The 16,457-nt window shown below is 40.9% G+C and overlaps 1 protein-coding gene across 1 annotated transcript; it reads right to left on the bottom strand.

The window, feature by feature from the left end:
- Positions 1–2,294: 2,294 nt before the first annotated feature.
- Positions 2,295–3,799, bottom strand: LOC103699563 (senescence-specific cysteine protease SAG39-like). Its single transcript, XM_008781584.6, has 2 exons — positions 3,258–3,799; positions 2,295–3,130 (listed from the first exon to the last, which is right to left on the bottom strand). The coding sequence occupies exons 1-2, from the start codon at positions 3,673–3,675 to the stop codon at positions 2,538–2,540; spliced, it is 1,011 nt and encodes a 336-aa protein (XP_008779806.5). The 5' UTR covers positions 3,676–3,799; the 3' UTR covers positions 2,295–2,537.
- Positions 3,800–16,457: the final 12,658 nt, after the last annotated feature.

Genomic DNA, 16,457 nt, shown 5'->3' with positions numbered 1-16,457 from the left:
GGGGTTGTTGGGATGCACTAGCATGGCTGGAGTTTATATGGAGGTTGGAGTAGGGGAATTCTACCAGTGGAAAGTGGATAAGGACTTGATACATGCCGTGGAGATTAAAATGAGTGGGATGGGTTAGCGGATGAATCATACAAATTATAATAGCACAGATGTACCGTGCGGTATGCTGGTCTAAACTGCAATATCTTGCATCTTGCAGAAGTAGCATACAAATTATAATAGCTCAGACATTTGAGGATGCAAAAAAAAAAGAGAGCGATGGGCGTGGTCTTTCAGCCTCTGCCCACCAATAGAAGAGTAGGTTAAGTATTGTCCATGAGGGATTTCAACAGTTTGTTTACCAGAAGGGTATATCTTCCATGGCATAATGTTGGACCCTGACATAACCTAATAGAAGATTGGATTGGGTCTGGTCAGATCTACGGCCAAATATTTTGACCCAACAGATCATTCAGGTCAACTCAGGTCCATGTATGACCCAATCCCAACTTGAAAAACTTAGATCCGAAATTAGATTTGGGTTGAGTCCGGATCTCTTATAGCTGTAAAGACTCCTAATGGTTAAGAGGCTCGTATATTCATATGTTTCAAGAATTCCTGTTAAATTCACAAATCGTAGGTGAAATAAATAATCTTCATTACATCAAGTCAAAGCATGCCTAGCCTAGCTGAAAGAAATAAAAAAAATAAGAAAATTAAGAGGAAATATGAGTTCATTAAATATAAAATCAAGATAAATTTAACAGACATCATTATTAGACCAAGAATCAAGAAGATCTCAGGTTTACATATAGCAAGCAAGAATCTAAATAAAATAATTCAACATTCACTTAAGAAGATAAAGTAAAATCAAAAATAAAAATAAAAGAAAATGACTGAAAGGCTTACTTAGATCGAAACCCCAAAACCTAACAGCTCTTGAAAGAGAGATCGAAAGCAAGAGGGATTCAAGAGGAAATTAACCTCTTTAGCGGAGGAGGATTACATCTCAACCTTTTTAGCAAGACAAAACTACACTAGTATGTCAGCTCGCTCTTGTTGGAGAAGCAGAAGTAATCGGATCAAAAAAATGATAGGAGATTATCTCCGTCTATGTTGCCCTCAATTTGGTGGTGTGCTGTTAACCAGAAATTAGGAGGGGGATACATTGATAGACCACCATGAAAGAGGTTCAATTGCTCGAAGTACGATAATGTGGTGGTCAATGGTGATATCTCGGAAGACCATCGTGAAAGCTTGAAGCACACCACCAACATCGCAGAGTAGCAACATTAATTGATTGCCATGGTGGAAGAGAATCTAGTGTTTCGAAGTTAGAAAGAGACTAAATAGGGATTCGAAACTAATCGGGAGAGTAGAAACCGACTTGACACCCCCTCCTCAAGTTAATCGATATGCCAGGTTTGGGCTCGACTTGGGTCGAGTAATAGGTTGAAAGACCCAAATTAGACCTAGCTAATAATCTGGTCGGGTCGGATTGGATTAAGTCAAGACTCCATAAATCCAAACCCGATTTAGGATTTGGAATGAGTCCAAATTTGGAACTCGATCCGGTACTATGGGTTCTTAAATCAAATCCGGATCAAGTCTAAGCGGATTGAGTCAGGTCAGGTCATGGATCAATCCGACCCATTTGCCGCTCTAACAGTATGAAAGTAGATCCGGTCAATAGCTTAAGTGGATTCTAACGTACTGTATCGTGGGCCTATTTGAGTTAATCATGGTCTAAAGTATTTGTGACTGGATTTCTGGTACTTATGATTAGATTTAAATAGATTTGGACCCTTAGCGTAGTGAGGACACTAGAGCTTAAACAAGAGGAGTATATAAGGATGCGCGAAGGTGTGTCTAAGCCAAATAGCTAGAGTTACCTGAGTGCTATTTGCAGTGTTGTTGCTTGAGCTATTTTCATGAGACCTCATGGCTCTACATATATTTAATTATGGATATTAAGATTTCATTATATAGAATTTTTGGATGTGCGAAGAAATTCCATAGTAAGCCTTAAATTATAAATAAAAACTTCTACTTTTGAACATTGTTCTTGCAACAACCAAATGGTGAGAACTTTGACTTGCAGAAACCAAAATTTCCAATTTCGTAGTGAAAAAAAAAATACTCATAGGTTCAAGAAAGTTAAAAACTTTTCCAGAAAAAATCAAGATTAAGAATTACTTTTGTGCATAAATATTTCCACACAATATAGTCCTTTTTTCCTTAATCAAATTTAATAACTACACAGGAAGAAAAATGCACATCAAATTTAATAACTAACTCATATCATAGATTCATGGACAATACAAAGCAGCTTTGTATCGAAGTAAGCTACAAATAGGAGCAAGTCTCAACACTATAAGATTACTTTGCTTAATAAAGCACTAACACATAAAAGTTATTACATGACAGAAGAATATAAATGTTATTAATTTCCTCTCTCTCTTTTTTTTTTCATTCTTCTTCTATTTTTGTGTGTGGGGAAGGATTCCTCTAAGTTATTAATAAGATGCCATTGTAGAAGATAGTTGAATTTATGCTGTTGGGTAAGAAGCAAGCTTGGCAATACCACAGAGCCCTTCTGGTGCACCAACATCACGCTGGATGCGCATGTATCCCATCTCACCCCAAGTTGTACCCCATGAATTCTTTACCAGCCAATATTTAGTCCCATCCTCAGCTGTCCCGTAACCAACAGCGGTCACAGCGTGGGCCATTTCCGTTTCACACGGACCGGTGAAGATGCCGCTGGAGTAGTGCTGGAAGTCTTGCCCACTACCATCGATGCCAACTGAAACAGGCTGGTTCGCGACCGCCTGTAAGAGCGAGGACTCGTCATTTGCAGGCACGGTCTCATAGCCGCTGATAGTAGCTGCCGATGATGATGCCCTGTTGGTGTCACAAGTGCCATCAGCTGCCTTGTAAGGGTAGTTATCTTCAGTTGTTATCCCTCCATTATCAATGACGTATTGGAAGGCACGAGTCATGAGTCCCCCGTCGCATCCTTTGTTTCCATCGTTAGTATCACAGTCCACGAGTTGTTGCTCCGACAAGGAGACCAAGTTGCCGGTCTTGATTTCAGTAATTGCTTCAATGGCAGCCACAGAAGAGAATGCCCAACAGCACCCTACGTATATACTTGTCGTTGGTTAGATATATAACTTGTTTGTGAGCCATGTTAATTACTTGATGACATCTTTCATGTATCTTGTTGTTCTTTAGATTTAAATAACTCATTGTACGTCATATCTTACCGCACGAGCGTTGATTCTTGACGGCAGTAACTGCACCTTTGGTTCTCCAGTCCATGCTGTCAGGCGCGTCGCTCAGGTTGGCATACTGAAAGCTTCCTGTCGTGGACTCCGTAGGCATGGGCTTGAATCCAAGGCGAGAGGCCTTGAACTCCTCGTTGGTCATGTCCGCAAACTGGTTGAGGCCGAGCTTATACTTGCGATCGCCAGCTCTATTGATAGACTCGATGTACTCGTAGTTGCCCCTGAAGATTTGGAATCGTCGCTCCTTCTCTGCTGCGTCCTTGTAGACCCGCCCATACTGAGCCATCCACTGCTCGTGCCTTCTCAGCATAGGCTCGTCAGCAATGCCACGAGCCATCGCTCCAGAGACCCAAACACCCAAGACCATCAACGTGAGCACAAAGCATTGGTGAGCCATTGCTTTGGAAACACTTAATTTGGAATGGTGCAGCTACGTGGGTTAAGTAGCTGCTATTTAGAACTGGAGGGGATGTGGGCAAAGAGCTAGGGTGGCTTGAGTGTTTATATAGAGGTTTGCCTTGGGAGAAACCTGTTGTGCATCCTCTTGACGCGCATCGCACGTCTTCTAGAGCGTGATGAGCGGCAGCTGATTTGGTTGAACGTAGACTGCTCGCCCGTCCAATTTTGTTTGACCGCTCGATTCATACTCTCTAGAAAACGTGTGATGCAGTTCAGAAGAAGACCGGAGTCGCCTCGTTAGCCACAATATAATGATCCATGCGAGCATTGCGCACCCAATTTCGTTGTGAGTTGCTATCAGAGTAGCCTCCTAATTTTTGTATAGCGCATCTTGTTGCATGTGAACGAGTCTTTAGATGCCCGGCCTCCATGATTAATAATTTGGATTTTCTTCCTCGATCGGCCACAGTCTTTTTCTTGATTAAAATATCTTGGGTAGCTTGTGATGACTTGGAAAAACAAGAATGAAAATAGAAAAAAGAAGAAGAAGAATATGACGCGCGATGATCATCTTAAACAATTCTTATAGACTCGTTTTTCTTTTTCGTCTTTATTTTAGCTTTAATTTATGGATTTGTCAGGTTTGCAATTGATTAAGACAGACAGTAATTGGTCCCCCATCGAAGTAGATGGGTTTTGGGTCATAGTGTCATATTTAGAGTTTCTCTGAGAATGGTTGCACGGGGACATGGGGCTGTTGGATTGCACTAGCATGGCTGGAGTTTTTATTGGGGGTTGGAGCAGGGGAATTTTGCCAGTGGGCAGCGGATAAAGAATTGACACGTGCCGTGGAGATTGAAATGAGTGGGATGGGTTAAGGGACGAATCATACAATTTATAATATCTTAGATGTACCGTGCGGTTTGCTGGTCTAAATTGCGGTTATCTTCTAGCCTACAGACGTAGTTTACATTCTCACGCAGGTTTTTTTTTTGGCAGATAGCCTTGTCCACATTGCCCATCAAAGCAAGCTTAATGTGCATCACGCATGGATCGTCTGAGGATCCGTATAGGTACATATTTAGCTCTATATTGACCATATACTGGATAAATCTTGAATATTTAAGAAGAATCAACCAATCAAATAACTTCGGGCTAGCTTTTTTGAGTGGGATTCTAGGTTGTTATTTAGTGGTGCAAATAGGTCCAGTCAGATCGAAACATGAGTAATCCCAACTTAACTTAGTTCTTTATTCGGGTCTAGTATATACTTTTTTTGATTGAAATGGGTGGTGAGACTATTCGGGTTTTATTAAGTGGTATGTACAGTTTACAAATGATTATGCTAGAGTAGGAAGACTGTAAAGTTTTAACTGGACGTGCATGGGACGTCCTGTCAGATGTTTGAGGATGCAAAAAAAAAAGGAGAGCAATGGGCATGGTCTTTGGGCCATTTCCCACCAATAGAAGAGTGGGTTAGGTACTGTCCATGAGGGCTTACCATAGTTTGTTTACTAGAAGGATATATTTTGCATGGAATATTATTGGATCCAGACCTAACCTAATAGAAGATCGGATCTACTGCCAAATATTTTTACCCAAGAGATCATTTAGGTCAGCTCAGGACCATGTATGACCCAATCCCAACTTGAAAAATTTGGATTTGAATCAGATCCGGATTAAGTCCGGATTGTTCATTACATTAATGACTCCCAATGGTTAAGAGGCTCGTAGATTCATTTGTTTTAAGAATTCCTGTTAAATTCACAAATCATAGGTGAAATAGATAATCTTCATTAAATCAGTTCAAGGCATGTGTGGCCTAACTGAAAGAAATAAAAGAGATGAAAAATAAGAGGAAATATGAGTTCATTAATTATAAAATCAGGAGAAATTTAACAAACACCATCATTAGACCAAGATTCAAGAAGATCAGGTCTATAAATAGAAAGCAAGAATCTCAATAAAATAATTGTACATTGCACTTAAGAAGATCAAGTAAAATCAAAAAGAAAAATAAAAGAAAATGATTAAGAGGCTTACTTATATCAAAATCCCAAAACCTAACAGTTCTTGAAAGAGAGACCGTAAGTAAGAGGAATTGAAGAGGAAATTTACCTCTTTAGGGGAGGACGATTAATTCTCAACTTTTTGAGCGAGACAAAACTCCACTAGCACGCAAGCTCGCTATCGTTGAATAAGCAAAAGTAATTGAATCAAGAAAATTATGGGAGATTATCTCCGCCGATGTTGCCCTCAATTTGGTGTTGTACTTTTAAATAGAAATTAGGAGGGGGATACATCAATAGACTGTTATGAAGAGGCTCGATTGCTCAAAGCACGACAATGTGGTGGTGGAGGGGGATACCTCAAAAAACCATCGCGAAAGCTTGAAGCATGCCAACATCGCCAACCTGCAGGATTAGTCAATTGCCACAATTGAAGGCAATCTGGCGTTTCGAAGGAAGAGAAAGACTAAATGGGGATTCGAAACTAATCAGGAGAGTAGAGACCGACTTGACACCCCCTCCTCGAGTTAATCGGTATACTAGATTTGGGCTCGAGTTGGGTCAAGTAATAGGTTAGAAAGACCCAAAGTAGACCTAGCTAATAATTTGGTTGGGTTGGATTGGATTAGGCCAAAACTCCATAAATCCAAACTCAACTCAGAACTTGGAATGGGTCCAAATTTGGAACTCGATCCAACACTATGGGTTCTTAAATCAAATCTAGATAAGGTCTAAGCGGATTGAGTTAGGTCAGGTCATGGATCAATCCGACCCATTTGCCTCTCTAATGGTATCAGAGTATCGTGCACTAGTAGATACTACCACTGAGTTCTTATAGCTTCGTTGGCTACTGCATGATATGGGTGTTCGTTTCACCAGCAGTTTCTCTCGTCATTGTGATTATATAAATACCATGCAGATTGCTCATAATGATGTATTTCATGAGTGAACGAAGCATATTAAAATAGATTGCCACTTCATTCGGCGTCATATCAAGCAAGGCACTTTTCAGTTGATACATGTCGCTTCTGCGGATTAGTTTGCTGACATTTTACTAAGGCCCATCCACCAGGGCGTCATCGTGATCTGGTCAGCAAACTCAAGTTGGCATCTTCGCTACCATCCTGAGTTTGAGGGAGGATGTTAGTTGTTGAAAAGTTATGTATGAGTTGTATTGATTAGTATGTGAGTTGTATACATAAACTATATGTGAGTTGTACATTGCCGCCTTCAATTATAAAAGGTAGGCTATGGCACTATTTGTACATACATAGAAAAGAATACATCCGTCTCTCCCTACGTATCTCATTCCTCTCCCTCTACAACTCTCTCTCTCTCTCTTTTCTCTCCTTTTTTGTTAACACCTACCATTCTTACACAGCTTGTTATCATCGACTCCAAGCAGAAAAGGGATAACAAAGTCCCAGCCCAGGTGGTTGTGATTGTTTTGGGATGGTTTCTAGTTGGACCTCACATGGGAAGAGGTGAAGGGTTAAGGTCGCAATGCTAGCATCTTTTTGCTAGCAGCCGTTGGCACTCATTCCCTTAGCAAAATATGATCCAAAAATCTTTCTTTTCAATCACTCACACAAATAGTTAAAAGGGTTGTGGCCATGAAGCCCAATCAAATTCTAGTTCTATCCAATTCTATTCAATTCTAGCTCGAACTATGTGGTTCCTAGGTTTAGATCTAGTATGGAGCAATCAGTTGGTAGGTCAAGGATAACTTAGGTCTCTCTTTAATTAGGTTGCTAGGTTGCACCTCAGGGAAAGGCCATGAAGAACATGGCAACATCATGTAGCCATGCGAAAATATGTGCATGGGCAAAGTATCATGCTACTCATGTTTTCGAGAACAATAACAGGAGAATCATCTGATAAGATTAAAGATCATAATAAAATGTTGGGGAAATGATAATACTAAGGCTCAAACAGAGGATCTCCCCTAGCATGCAAGAGGGAAGCAACTAATAGGTTATAAATCTATTTTATGTTTTGTAATATGGCGCAGCAGATATTGCAATCTTTGGAATATGAGAGTAATTTTTGGATTGCTTGAGTTCTGCATGATTTGTTGCTTCACAATTATGGCAATGTTAGATCATTGATTTAGTGTTTAAAAATTTCATCTAAAAATGGAGGGGAAAAATCAAGCAAATCTTGACCTATGTAACTGTATACCATAATATATCTTGAAGAAGTCAAAGCACTTAGACATTTATGTACAACACAATCACAAGCAGTTGATATAAAAGCAAACAAATGTTCAATCAAGTCCTGGCCATGAAAACATTTATTCCAAAATAACCATTAAATTGTTATGCAAGTTAGAGTTTGGTGATTAAAAAGAGTAACATAAAAATTACTTGCTAAATTAGGTACACATCAAATTTAATAACTAACTAATATCTTAGATTTATGGACAACATAAAGCAGCTTTGTATCGAAGTATAGCTACAAATAGGAGAAAGTCTCAACACTATAAGATTACTTTGCTTAACAAAGCACTAACATATAAAAGTTATTACATTACAGAATGATATAAACATTATTTCCTCTCTATTTTTTTTTCATACTTCTCTTTTTGTTTTGCGGGGAAGGAATATTCCTTTGAGTTATGCAAGGAAGAGTTTTTGTTAAGCTTAATTTACATTTTTGATTTTTTCTCATCAATTTAACTTTTGGAGATTAATTGGTTAATTAACATGATATCGGTGCTTAGATTTGTCAGAGAAATTTGATCAGTATACTTGTACATAATTAATAATCTTATGGATCAAATTTAATTCACCTTTTGTTCCAATTGTCAAGCGATACACATGCACCTTATTAGAAAAAAAATTATATTTTCAGAAATCAGTATGGATGATAAATTTAAATAAAAGATGCTAGAGGGCGTCCTTCCCTTCAAGAATTAGTTCGATGTTATGTGGCGGGCAAAAGTTGGTACGCTTTATGGAGATGGGTAAGCATCAATCGAGCTCCACATATCATCAAGCAAATTAATAATTGATGAAAAAGAGAAACATAAAAATTACTTGCAAAATCAGGTACACATCACATTTAATAACTAACTAATATCTTAGATTCACGAACAACACAAAGTAGCTTTGTATCAAAGTGTAGCTACAAATAGGAGCAAGTCTCAACACTATAAGATTACTTTGCTTAACAAAGCACTACCACATAAAAGTTATTACTGTTAGAAATTAATGCACTTAGAACTTGTTTTAATTACTGTTGTCTTTCCTATGTGGTCCAAGTTGTATTGTCAATGTGTCTCTTCCTTTCTCTATGATCATGTCTGCTCTTTTTAATGTTCTAGAACTATCCAATGTGTTTTGAAAAAAAATTTGAAAGCCCTGCTGTCTCTGATGTAAGTCATCTAGACATAAGAAAAAGCCCTGAAGAATATTGCCTCTGTTACACTCTGCACATCTGATTTATGAGCTCTGCTGCAGCAACTCGAGTTTGATTAAATCAGAAACTTTATTCAGATTCTTTAGACAACCAACAAGTGGTATCAAAGTTGTGTTTCGATAGATATACCTAGGCGTATTTCTCCCACAAAAGAAGATAGCAACAACAGTACCAGATGGCTTCCTCTGCTACAGAAAATCCTGCTCCTTCTTTCTCTATTATTCCAGTTTTTGGAAGTAAAAATTATGAATTTTGGAAGGTGAAAATGAGGAGTTTCTTTTGAACATTGTTGAAAAAAGTTTCGAAGATCCTGATGATGAGAGTGGACTTTCTGATGCCCAAAGGAAGAGACTTGATGCAAACAGAATGATAGATGCTAGAGCTCCCTCCAAGATTCAAAATGGAGTTTCTCCAACCATTTTTCCAAGAATCATCAGAGCCCACGCAGTAAAACAAGCTTGGGAGACCTTGCAACAGGAGTTTCAAGGTGACAGTAAGGCAATAACAATAAAACTCCAATTCTCATGAACGGAGTTCGAAAATTTAAAAATGAAGCAATTTGAATCTGTAAAAGATTATTTCTCCAGAGTCATTAATATGGTTAATCAGATGAAGATGTATGGTGAAGATATGTTTGATCAGAAGATAGTCGAGAAAATCTTAATCAGCTTGCCCGAAAAATATGATTACATTGTTGCGGCGATTGAAGAGTCTAAGGATCTCAGCACCTTATCCATTGAGCAATTGATGGGTTCCTTGGAGTCTCATGAGCAGAGGAGACAATGGCATTCTGACCAATCGATTGAAAATGCTTTTCAATCAAAGCTCAGCTTGAAGCCTCAAAGATCCTTCAAGAATGGTGATTCAAGCAATCAACAAAGAAGATGGAAGAAGAATGACTCAAAGAAGGAAGAAGGAAAATATGAGAAAGGTATGTTCTCTAATGACTCTAAAATGTCATGTAAGTCTTGCAAAAAGACAAACCATGATACATCAAGTTGCTGGCATCATGGGAAGCCTCAATGCAATCACTGTAAGAAGTTTGGGCATATTGAAAACATTACAGATTTAAGACAAACAGTCAAGCTAACTTCACTAAGCAAAAGGATGATGATGAGGGAAATTTATTTTATGCTTGCCAAGTAGCTTGTGAAGAAAAGAATAGTGTATGGTACCTAGATAGTGGGTGAAGTAATCATATGTCACCAAATGAAAAAATATTTGTTGGTATTGATACTACAGTCACACCTAAGGTGCGGTTGGGAAATGGAGCTATTGTACAAGCCAAAGGAAAAGGAAGCATTGCTGTTGAAACTAGGAAAAAAACAAAGCATGTTCATGATATTTTGCTTGTTCCTAACCTTGAATAGAACTTGCTAAGTATTGGGCAACTAGTGGAAAATGGCTATCGTCTCTGCTTTGAAGATGATGGCTGCATAATTTAGATTGAAAAAATAAGACTATGGCAATTGCATCTATCAAGATGGCCAAGAACAGAAATTTTTTTGTTGAATTCAAGTATAAATCAGTTTCAGCTTTTAAAGGAGAAGTTGTTGAAGATTCTTGGCTATGGCATAAATGATTGTTGCCCAGATAGACAACCCAAGAGGGGGGGTGAATTGGGTTTTAAAATAATTATTACAATTAAAAAATTTATGAAATACTAATTAACACCTTTTGCAAGTTGATTAATTAGATGCTATGTGCTGTGAATGAAATAAAGATAAGAAACAACAGAGCAATCACAAACACAAGGAATTTATAGTGGTTCGGAGCTAACCCTTGCTCCTACGTCCACTCCCCAAGCCTCACTTGGGAATTCACTATAACTCCTCGGATTACAGCCGGTTGTTTTACAAGCTCACAACCCAACTTGTTGTTTTACGAGGTCACAACGAACTCGGTCGGTTTTTCCAGGCTCACCGACTAGAACCACCCGATTGTTTTCCAGGGATCACAATCGAACCCTTACATGTTGGTTTCAACCTAGGCTCACCAACAAACCTTTACACCCTTGATTCAATCCCCTGATTGAATCAAGTAAGGACCAAATGGATAGAAAGAACAAAGAGAAAAATACAGCTTCTAAATAAGCAGATATTCAGCAATATGAATAATAGAAAAGTTAAGAGCCCTCAAACAAGTTTATGATGATGTAGTGGAGGGCTTCTCGAACTTTGGGTCTCCTCTTGAATGTCTTGAAGACTTGAAGGCAGAAGGAGACTTCTTTAATGCTGGGAAGAGTTGGTTGAATGGAGTTAATGGCTCTCTTCCTTCTTTTCCGCTGAAATCCCTTTGGCAGATGAAGTTATTGTGTTTTCTTTGAAAGAAATGTTTCTTCTCTGCTTTGCTACAGTCTTCTGTGGCTATTTAAGCCATTCCCCACGGAAACTAGCCGTTAGACACAATCTACTAGCCGTTCTGCACATTCTGCACATCCTGACAATATTTTCATTGGGATCGGAGTCGACTCGCGTTATCTGGAGTCGACTCGGCTGCAGCAGGAGTCGACTCATGCTTTTCTGGAGTCGGCTCGGCAACTGTTTCGGATTTGAATTAAAGTGGTCTTCTCGACTGGGAGTCGACTCGACTTAACCCGGAGTCGACTCCCCAAAATCTGGAGCTGACCTGGCACTTTTGGAGTCGACTCATTCCAAGGAATCCATAGAGGTATTCTTCAACTTCGCTCACTCGAGTCGACTCGGAAATTCTGGGAGTCAACTCGGCGCTCAGAGCCCGAACTCCTGATCTTCTGTCTTTTGGCTCGTGTAGTCTTGGAGTCGACTCGGACTGTTTCAGAGTCGACTCGGCTCTCAGTACCCGAAAAACAGTCTTCTGTCTTTTTGGAGTAGCGCTGCCTTGGAGTCGACTCGAACTGTCTTGGGGTTGACTCGCGTCTCAGAGACAAAAATATTGTCTTCTGTCTTTTTGGGTCGCGCTGTCTCGGAGTCGACTCGGGCTTTGCGGGAGTCGACTCGGCTCTCAGTGTCCGAAAGTTGCTCTTTGACTTTTGCCTTGTATAACACTGAGAGTCGACTCTCGCTTCCTTTGGAGTCGACCTGCCAACTATCGGAGTCGACTCGCGTTCCTCAGGAGTCGGCTCGGCTCTCAGGGTCCAAAATGACTTCTCTGTCTTTCTGTCTGTAACTCCCTGGAGTCGACTCATACTACTCTGGAGTCGACTCGGCAAGCATCGGAGTCGACTCGCGTCTTCAGGAGTCGACTCGCTGACAGGTTTTGAGTTGGGTCTTTCTGTTCGTCTGTCTGTTCTCAGTCGGAGTCGACTCATAATGTTCCGGAGTCGACTCGAGCCTGTGCCAGTGCTTCTGATACGCTTGGAGTCGACTCGTAATATCCCGGAGTCGACTCGAGTCTCAGACTTTGGTTCAGATTGACTTCTTAACTTATCCAAAATGTCTTGAACCAAATCTAGAGACACTTAACCATAAATTTACAAGATTTTCACTGAAACACTAGATTGAATTCATTAGTAAACATAGGGTATACTCAAATGCTTTGAGCTCATCAAAATTAAATAGGGTTATAATCAATCACTCCACAATCTCCCCCTTTTTGATGATGACAAAACATTAAGTATATGTAAAGTGAATTGCTCAATAAACCAGGAAATTTATAATAAAATTTAAAAATAAATTCAAGTGTCTGGTATTTTAATTTATCCAAACTTGAAAGGTGTGAAACAATAAATTTTGAAGTTAAAGCTTCCTCTTTCATTTGAAATTATATAAGCCTTCATGTCATGCAATCAATTGTTTGGCTTATATATATTTAATGATTTTGCTTTCTTAAAACTTCAGATTCTCCCCCTCAACATATGCATTCAACTTTGTTTCGATTCTCTGAATTTTCTTTTAGTGCATTGAAGCTTTTGAACTTAAATTTTTGGTTTTTAGAGGAAAAATCTGCCAATTTGTTCTTAAGTATGATTCAACTAATCTCCGAATATCCCTTGAATAGATTCTGGAGATTACTCCATTAGGAGCCCCAACAGAGAGATAATGAGCCTCGAGGTATCGAATCCACTAAGAACAAATTCTTGTGTGTTATAAAAGTTTTCTTTTTATTGATTTTCATTGATTCCCTTTATATGTCTATTCAATATATTTCTCCCCCTTTTTGTCATCATAGCAAAAAGGAAGTAAGCAGAACACACAAGCAGTTAGAGATTAAATTGCACAGTATTGAAGAAAATTGTCTACTCATTGTATTGATGTATGTGTAGGTACATTTGTGAATACAAAGAGTAAAGCAGTAAATACATGTCAAAATACACAAAATAAGCTAGGGCTTCCTGGAGGATGTGGCTCCTCTGCTCAGTCTTGATTGTTCCATTAGGAGACTGACCCCATCCGTGACGTTCCCTAGCTGGGTGATGATGACCGAGGTGGCTCTACTGTGCGTCGTGGAAAGCTCAGTCAGAGTCTCCTGGACTTTGTCCACCTTGGCGATCAACACATTCGCCAAGCGCTTGGCCCCCTGGTTCAGGCTGCCCATGTCGTGTCGGATGTCATCTCGCATCTTTCTTGTGTTGCTTGTGACATCGCTCATGTTGGAGAATTGGGCTTGTATCAGGCTTCTGACATTGAAGATCTCCTCCCTCTAATGAGCCGTCATCTCGGTCACGGCTAATAGGGAGGGAACTAATGCAGAAGAGGGGGCAGGAACTGGACCTCTGAGCTCCCTCAGTAGATCGTCCCGAAGATCTCGTACAATCTCCTGCCGCAACTCCCGGAGCTGCTCAGGAGAAATCCGGACTTCCATCGGCTGAGTGGGTGGAGCTGAGGAGGAGGGTCCGGCTGAGGTGGATGGTGCTGATGTGGAGGAAAAGGTGGGATAGTCAGAATCTGGATCAGGACTGGGGGAGCGTCTAGTGGTAGGTGTGGAGGTGGATGGTTTCCTGACCCAGGTTCCCTCTACCTTATGAAAACCCATCCTATGTAGGGTTCCCTCACCCATGCGATCTGTCCATCGCAGTGCGCGAGAGGGTTCCCCCTCAGGAATGGGGATCCCGGACTTCCTAAAGATCAGGGTGTACATCATCTCATAAGGAAGGGTGAGCCTAGGTCTGTCTAGTGGCTCACAAAGGTACTTGTAGATCATCTTGGGGAAGTTAATAGGTGTGTCTTGGAGGATGTAGAACATAAGGGCTAGGTCCCTCTCAGATACAAAATCAAAGCGGCCGGTCTTAGGAAAAAGGGTCCTAGAGATGATACTCAAGAGGAGCCGCATTTCAACTGACAGTGAACTAGCGGACACCTCATCTAATGGAGACTGGGGTGGACTCCCTAAAATGGCCATAAGGGCCTCAGTCCTATCCTCAGGGTGTGTAGGAAATACCCCAACTTGGGGAAGATGGAGGATTTGTGCTATGAAATCCTCAGAAATGAATAAAGGGACACCCGCTACGGTTCCCTGTATCCCCCCATTGCCCCTATGCACTGTTCCATAGAACTCCCTAACAAGACCTGGGTATGTGGGGAGATCTAATGAACAAAAGAACTCTAAACCTTAGCCCCTCAACCTATCTCCTATGGTGAAGCCCTCCCAGGAGAGATAGTCGAAGTTGACGTATCTCCCGGTGGAGACCGCCTTCCCGGCGCACGGTCGCGAGGGAACCGGCCTCGGCGGGGAACGAACCGGAGGTTGTGGCCTCACGGGATCGTTCCGAGCCTTGGACCGTCGCTCGGCACCGGTCGCGGGTTGGGGCCTCTTCCGGCTTGGGACAACCATTTTCCGAGGCATCCTTGACCTAGGGATGGGGTAAAAACCTAAGGGACGGAAGAAGGTCGACGGAAAAGCCCTAACGACGGTCGGAGACGTTGTCGGAGACGGCTCTAGGGTTTGTGAACAGTGGAGGCGGTGAATAGAAGTGTTGATTAAACGCTTGGATTAGGGTTAAAAACTCGGATCCCGACCTCGAGTCGACTCCTGTAAGTCGCGAGTCGACTCGACCTTGAGTCGACTCCAACATATGCGCGAGTCGACTCCCCTAATGCTGTCATCGACCTCGAGTCGACTCCCGTCTATGGGTGAGTCGACTCCCCTTATGCTGCCATCGATCTCGAGTCGACTCCCGTCTATGTACAAGTCGACTTCCCCGTATGAGCCGACTCTGAAACTTACTCGAGTTGACTCGAATTCTGGCACGCACCTAAAAATCATGCTATTTTTGTACCAACCAAGGGACAATCACTAAGTTATGATCTGATTTGATGATTATAGATGAGAAACTCTATATTTAGCACAAACTAATCATCAAAATCAATGAACTAGAAGAGAATATTACTAGGATGGATCAATCACTCCTAATCCTCTCCTAAGCACAATAAATCTCTCTTCACTCAAGGGTTTTGTGAAGATATCAGCTAATTGATCATCAGTGCAAACAAATTGAAGTGTAACATCACCATTCAGTACATGATCTCTTATGAAGTGATGTCTTATCTCAATATGTTTAGTTCTTGAATGCTGAATTGGATTTTTAGTTAGATTAATGGCACTTGTATTATTACAATTAATGAGAATTTTATCTTATTTAATGCCATAGTCTTCCAATTGTTGTTTGATCCACATGATTTGAGCACAACAGCTCCCGGCTGCAACATATTCAGCTTCAGCAGTAGATAATGCTGTTGGGTTGTGGAGCCTGATCCATTCCCTTTTTTCAAGACCCCTATGTGCACTATGGTGGTGGAGGATCAAGGGAAGACAAGCCGGAAAGAGTTCGAAAAGATTCAGAGTTGAATCAGCAAAGAAAAATTTCAGCAAGGTCCGGAGTCGACTCCAGCAGACTTGGAGTCGACTCTAGCATGCAGGCAGACTTGGCACAGTCTTGGAGTCGACTCCAGATCCATAGGAGTCGACTCCCCAGTGTTGGAGTCGACTCGAGAACTCCAGGAGTCAACTCCCACAGGCAGACAGAGAGGCTTTTTCTGTGGACTGTGGCCGAGTCGACTCGCAGAATTGCGGGAGTCGACTCGAGCACGATTTTCACGCGAGGCTGAGTTATGAACCGGGTTCAAGCCAAGGTTTTTTGAAGCCCTAATCAAAGTAAGAGATTGGGAGGTATATATAGACTTCTTGTGGGACACGAGAGGTGTGTGGCAACCTTGAGAAACCCTAGAACTCATCAACGAGAAGTTTCCAAAAGGAGATCCTTTGTGTGCATCAGGAAGACGACGCGTTGCTCGTCTTGAGAGAGATTGTTTTGCTGTAAGAAAGAGAGTTTGTTCTCTTCTCTTGAATCTCTGTAACTTTCTTTGATTATATAGTGAAGTATTGATCTGTGCGGCTGTGGACGTAGGAGCAAGGGACTCCGAACCACATAAAC

The sequence above is a fragment of the Phoenix dactylifera genome, chromosome 1, assembly GCF_051530095.1.
Source record: "Phoenix dactylifera cultivar Ajwa chromosome 1, Ajwa_hap1_PhDact_Kaust_v1.1, whole genome shotgun sequence".
NCBI lineage: Eukaryota > Viridiplantae > Streptophyta > Magnoliopsida > Arecales > Arecaceae > Phoenix > Phoenix dactylifera.
Note: the sequence above shows the minus strand (reverse complement) of the source record. Positions and strands in the feature narration are given on the sequence as shown.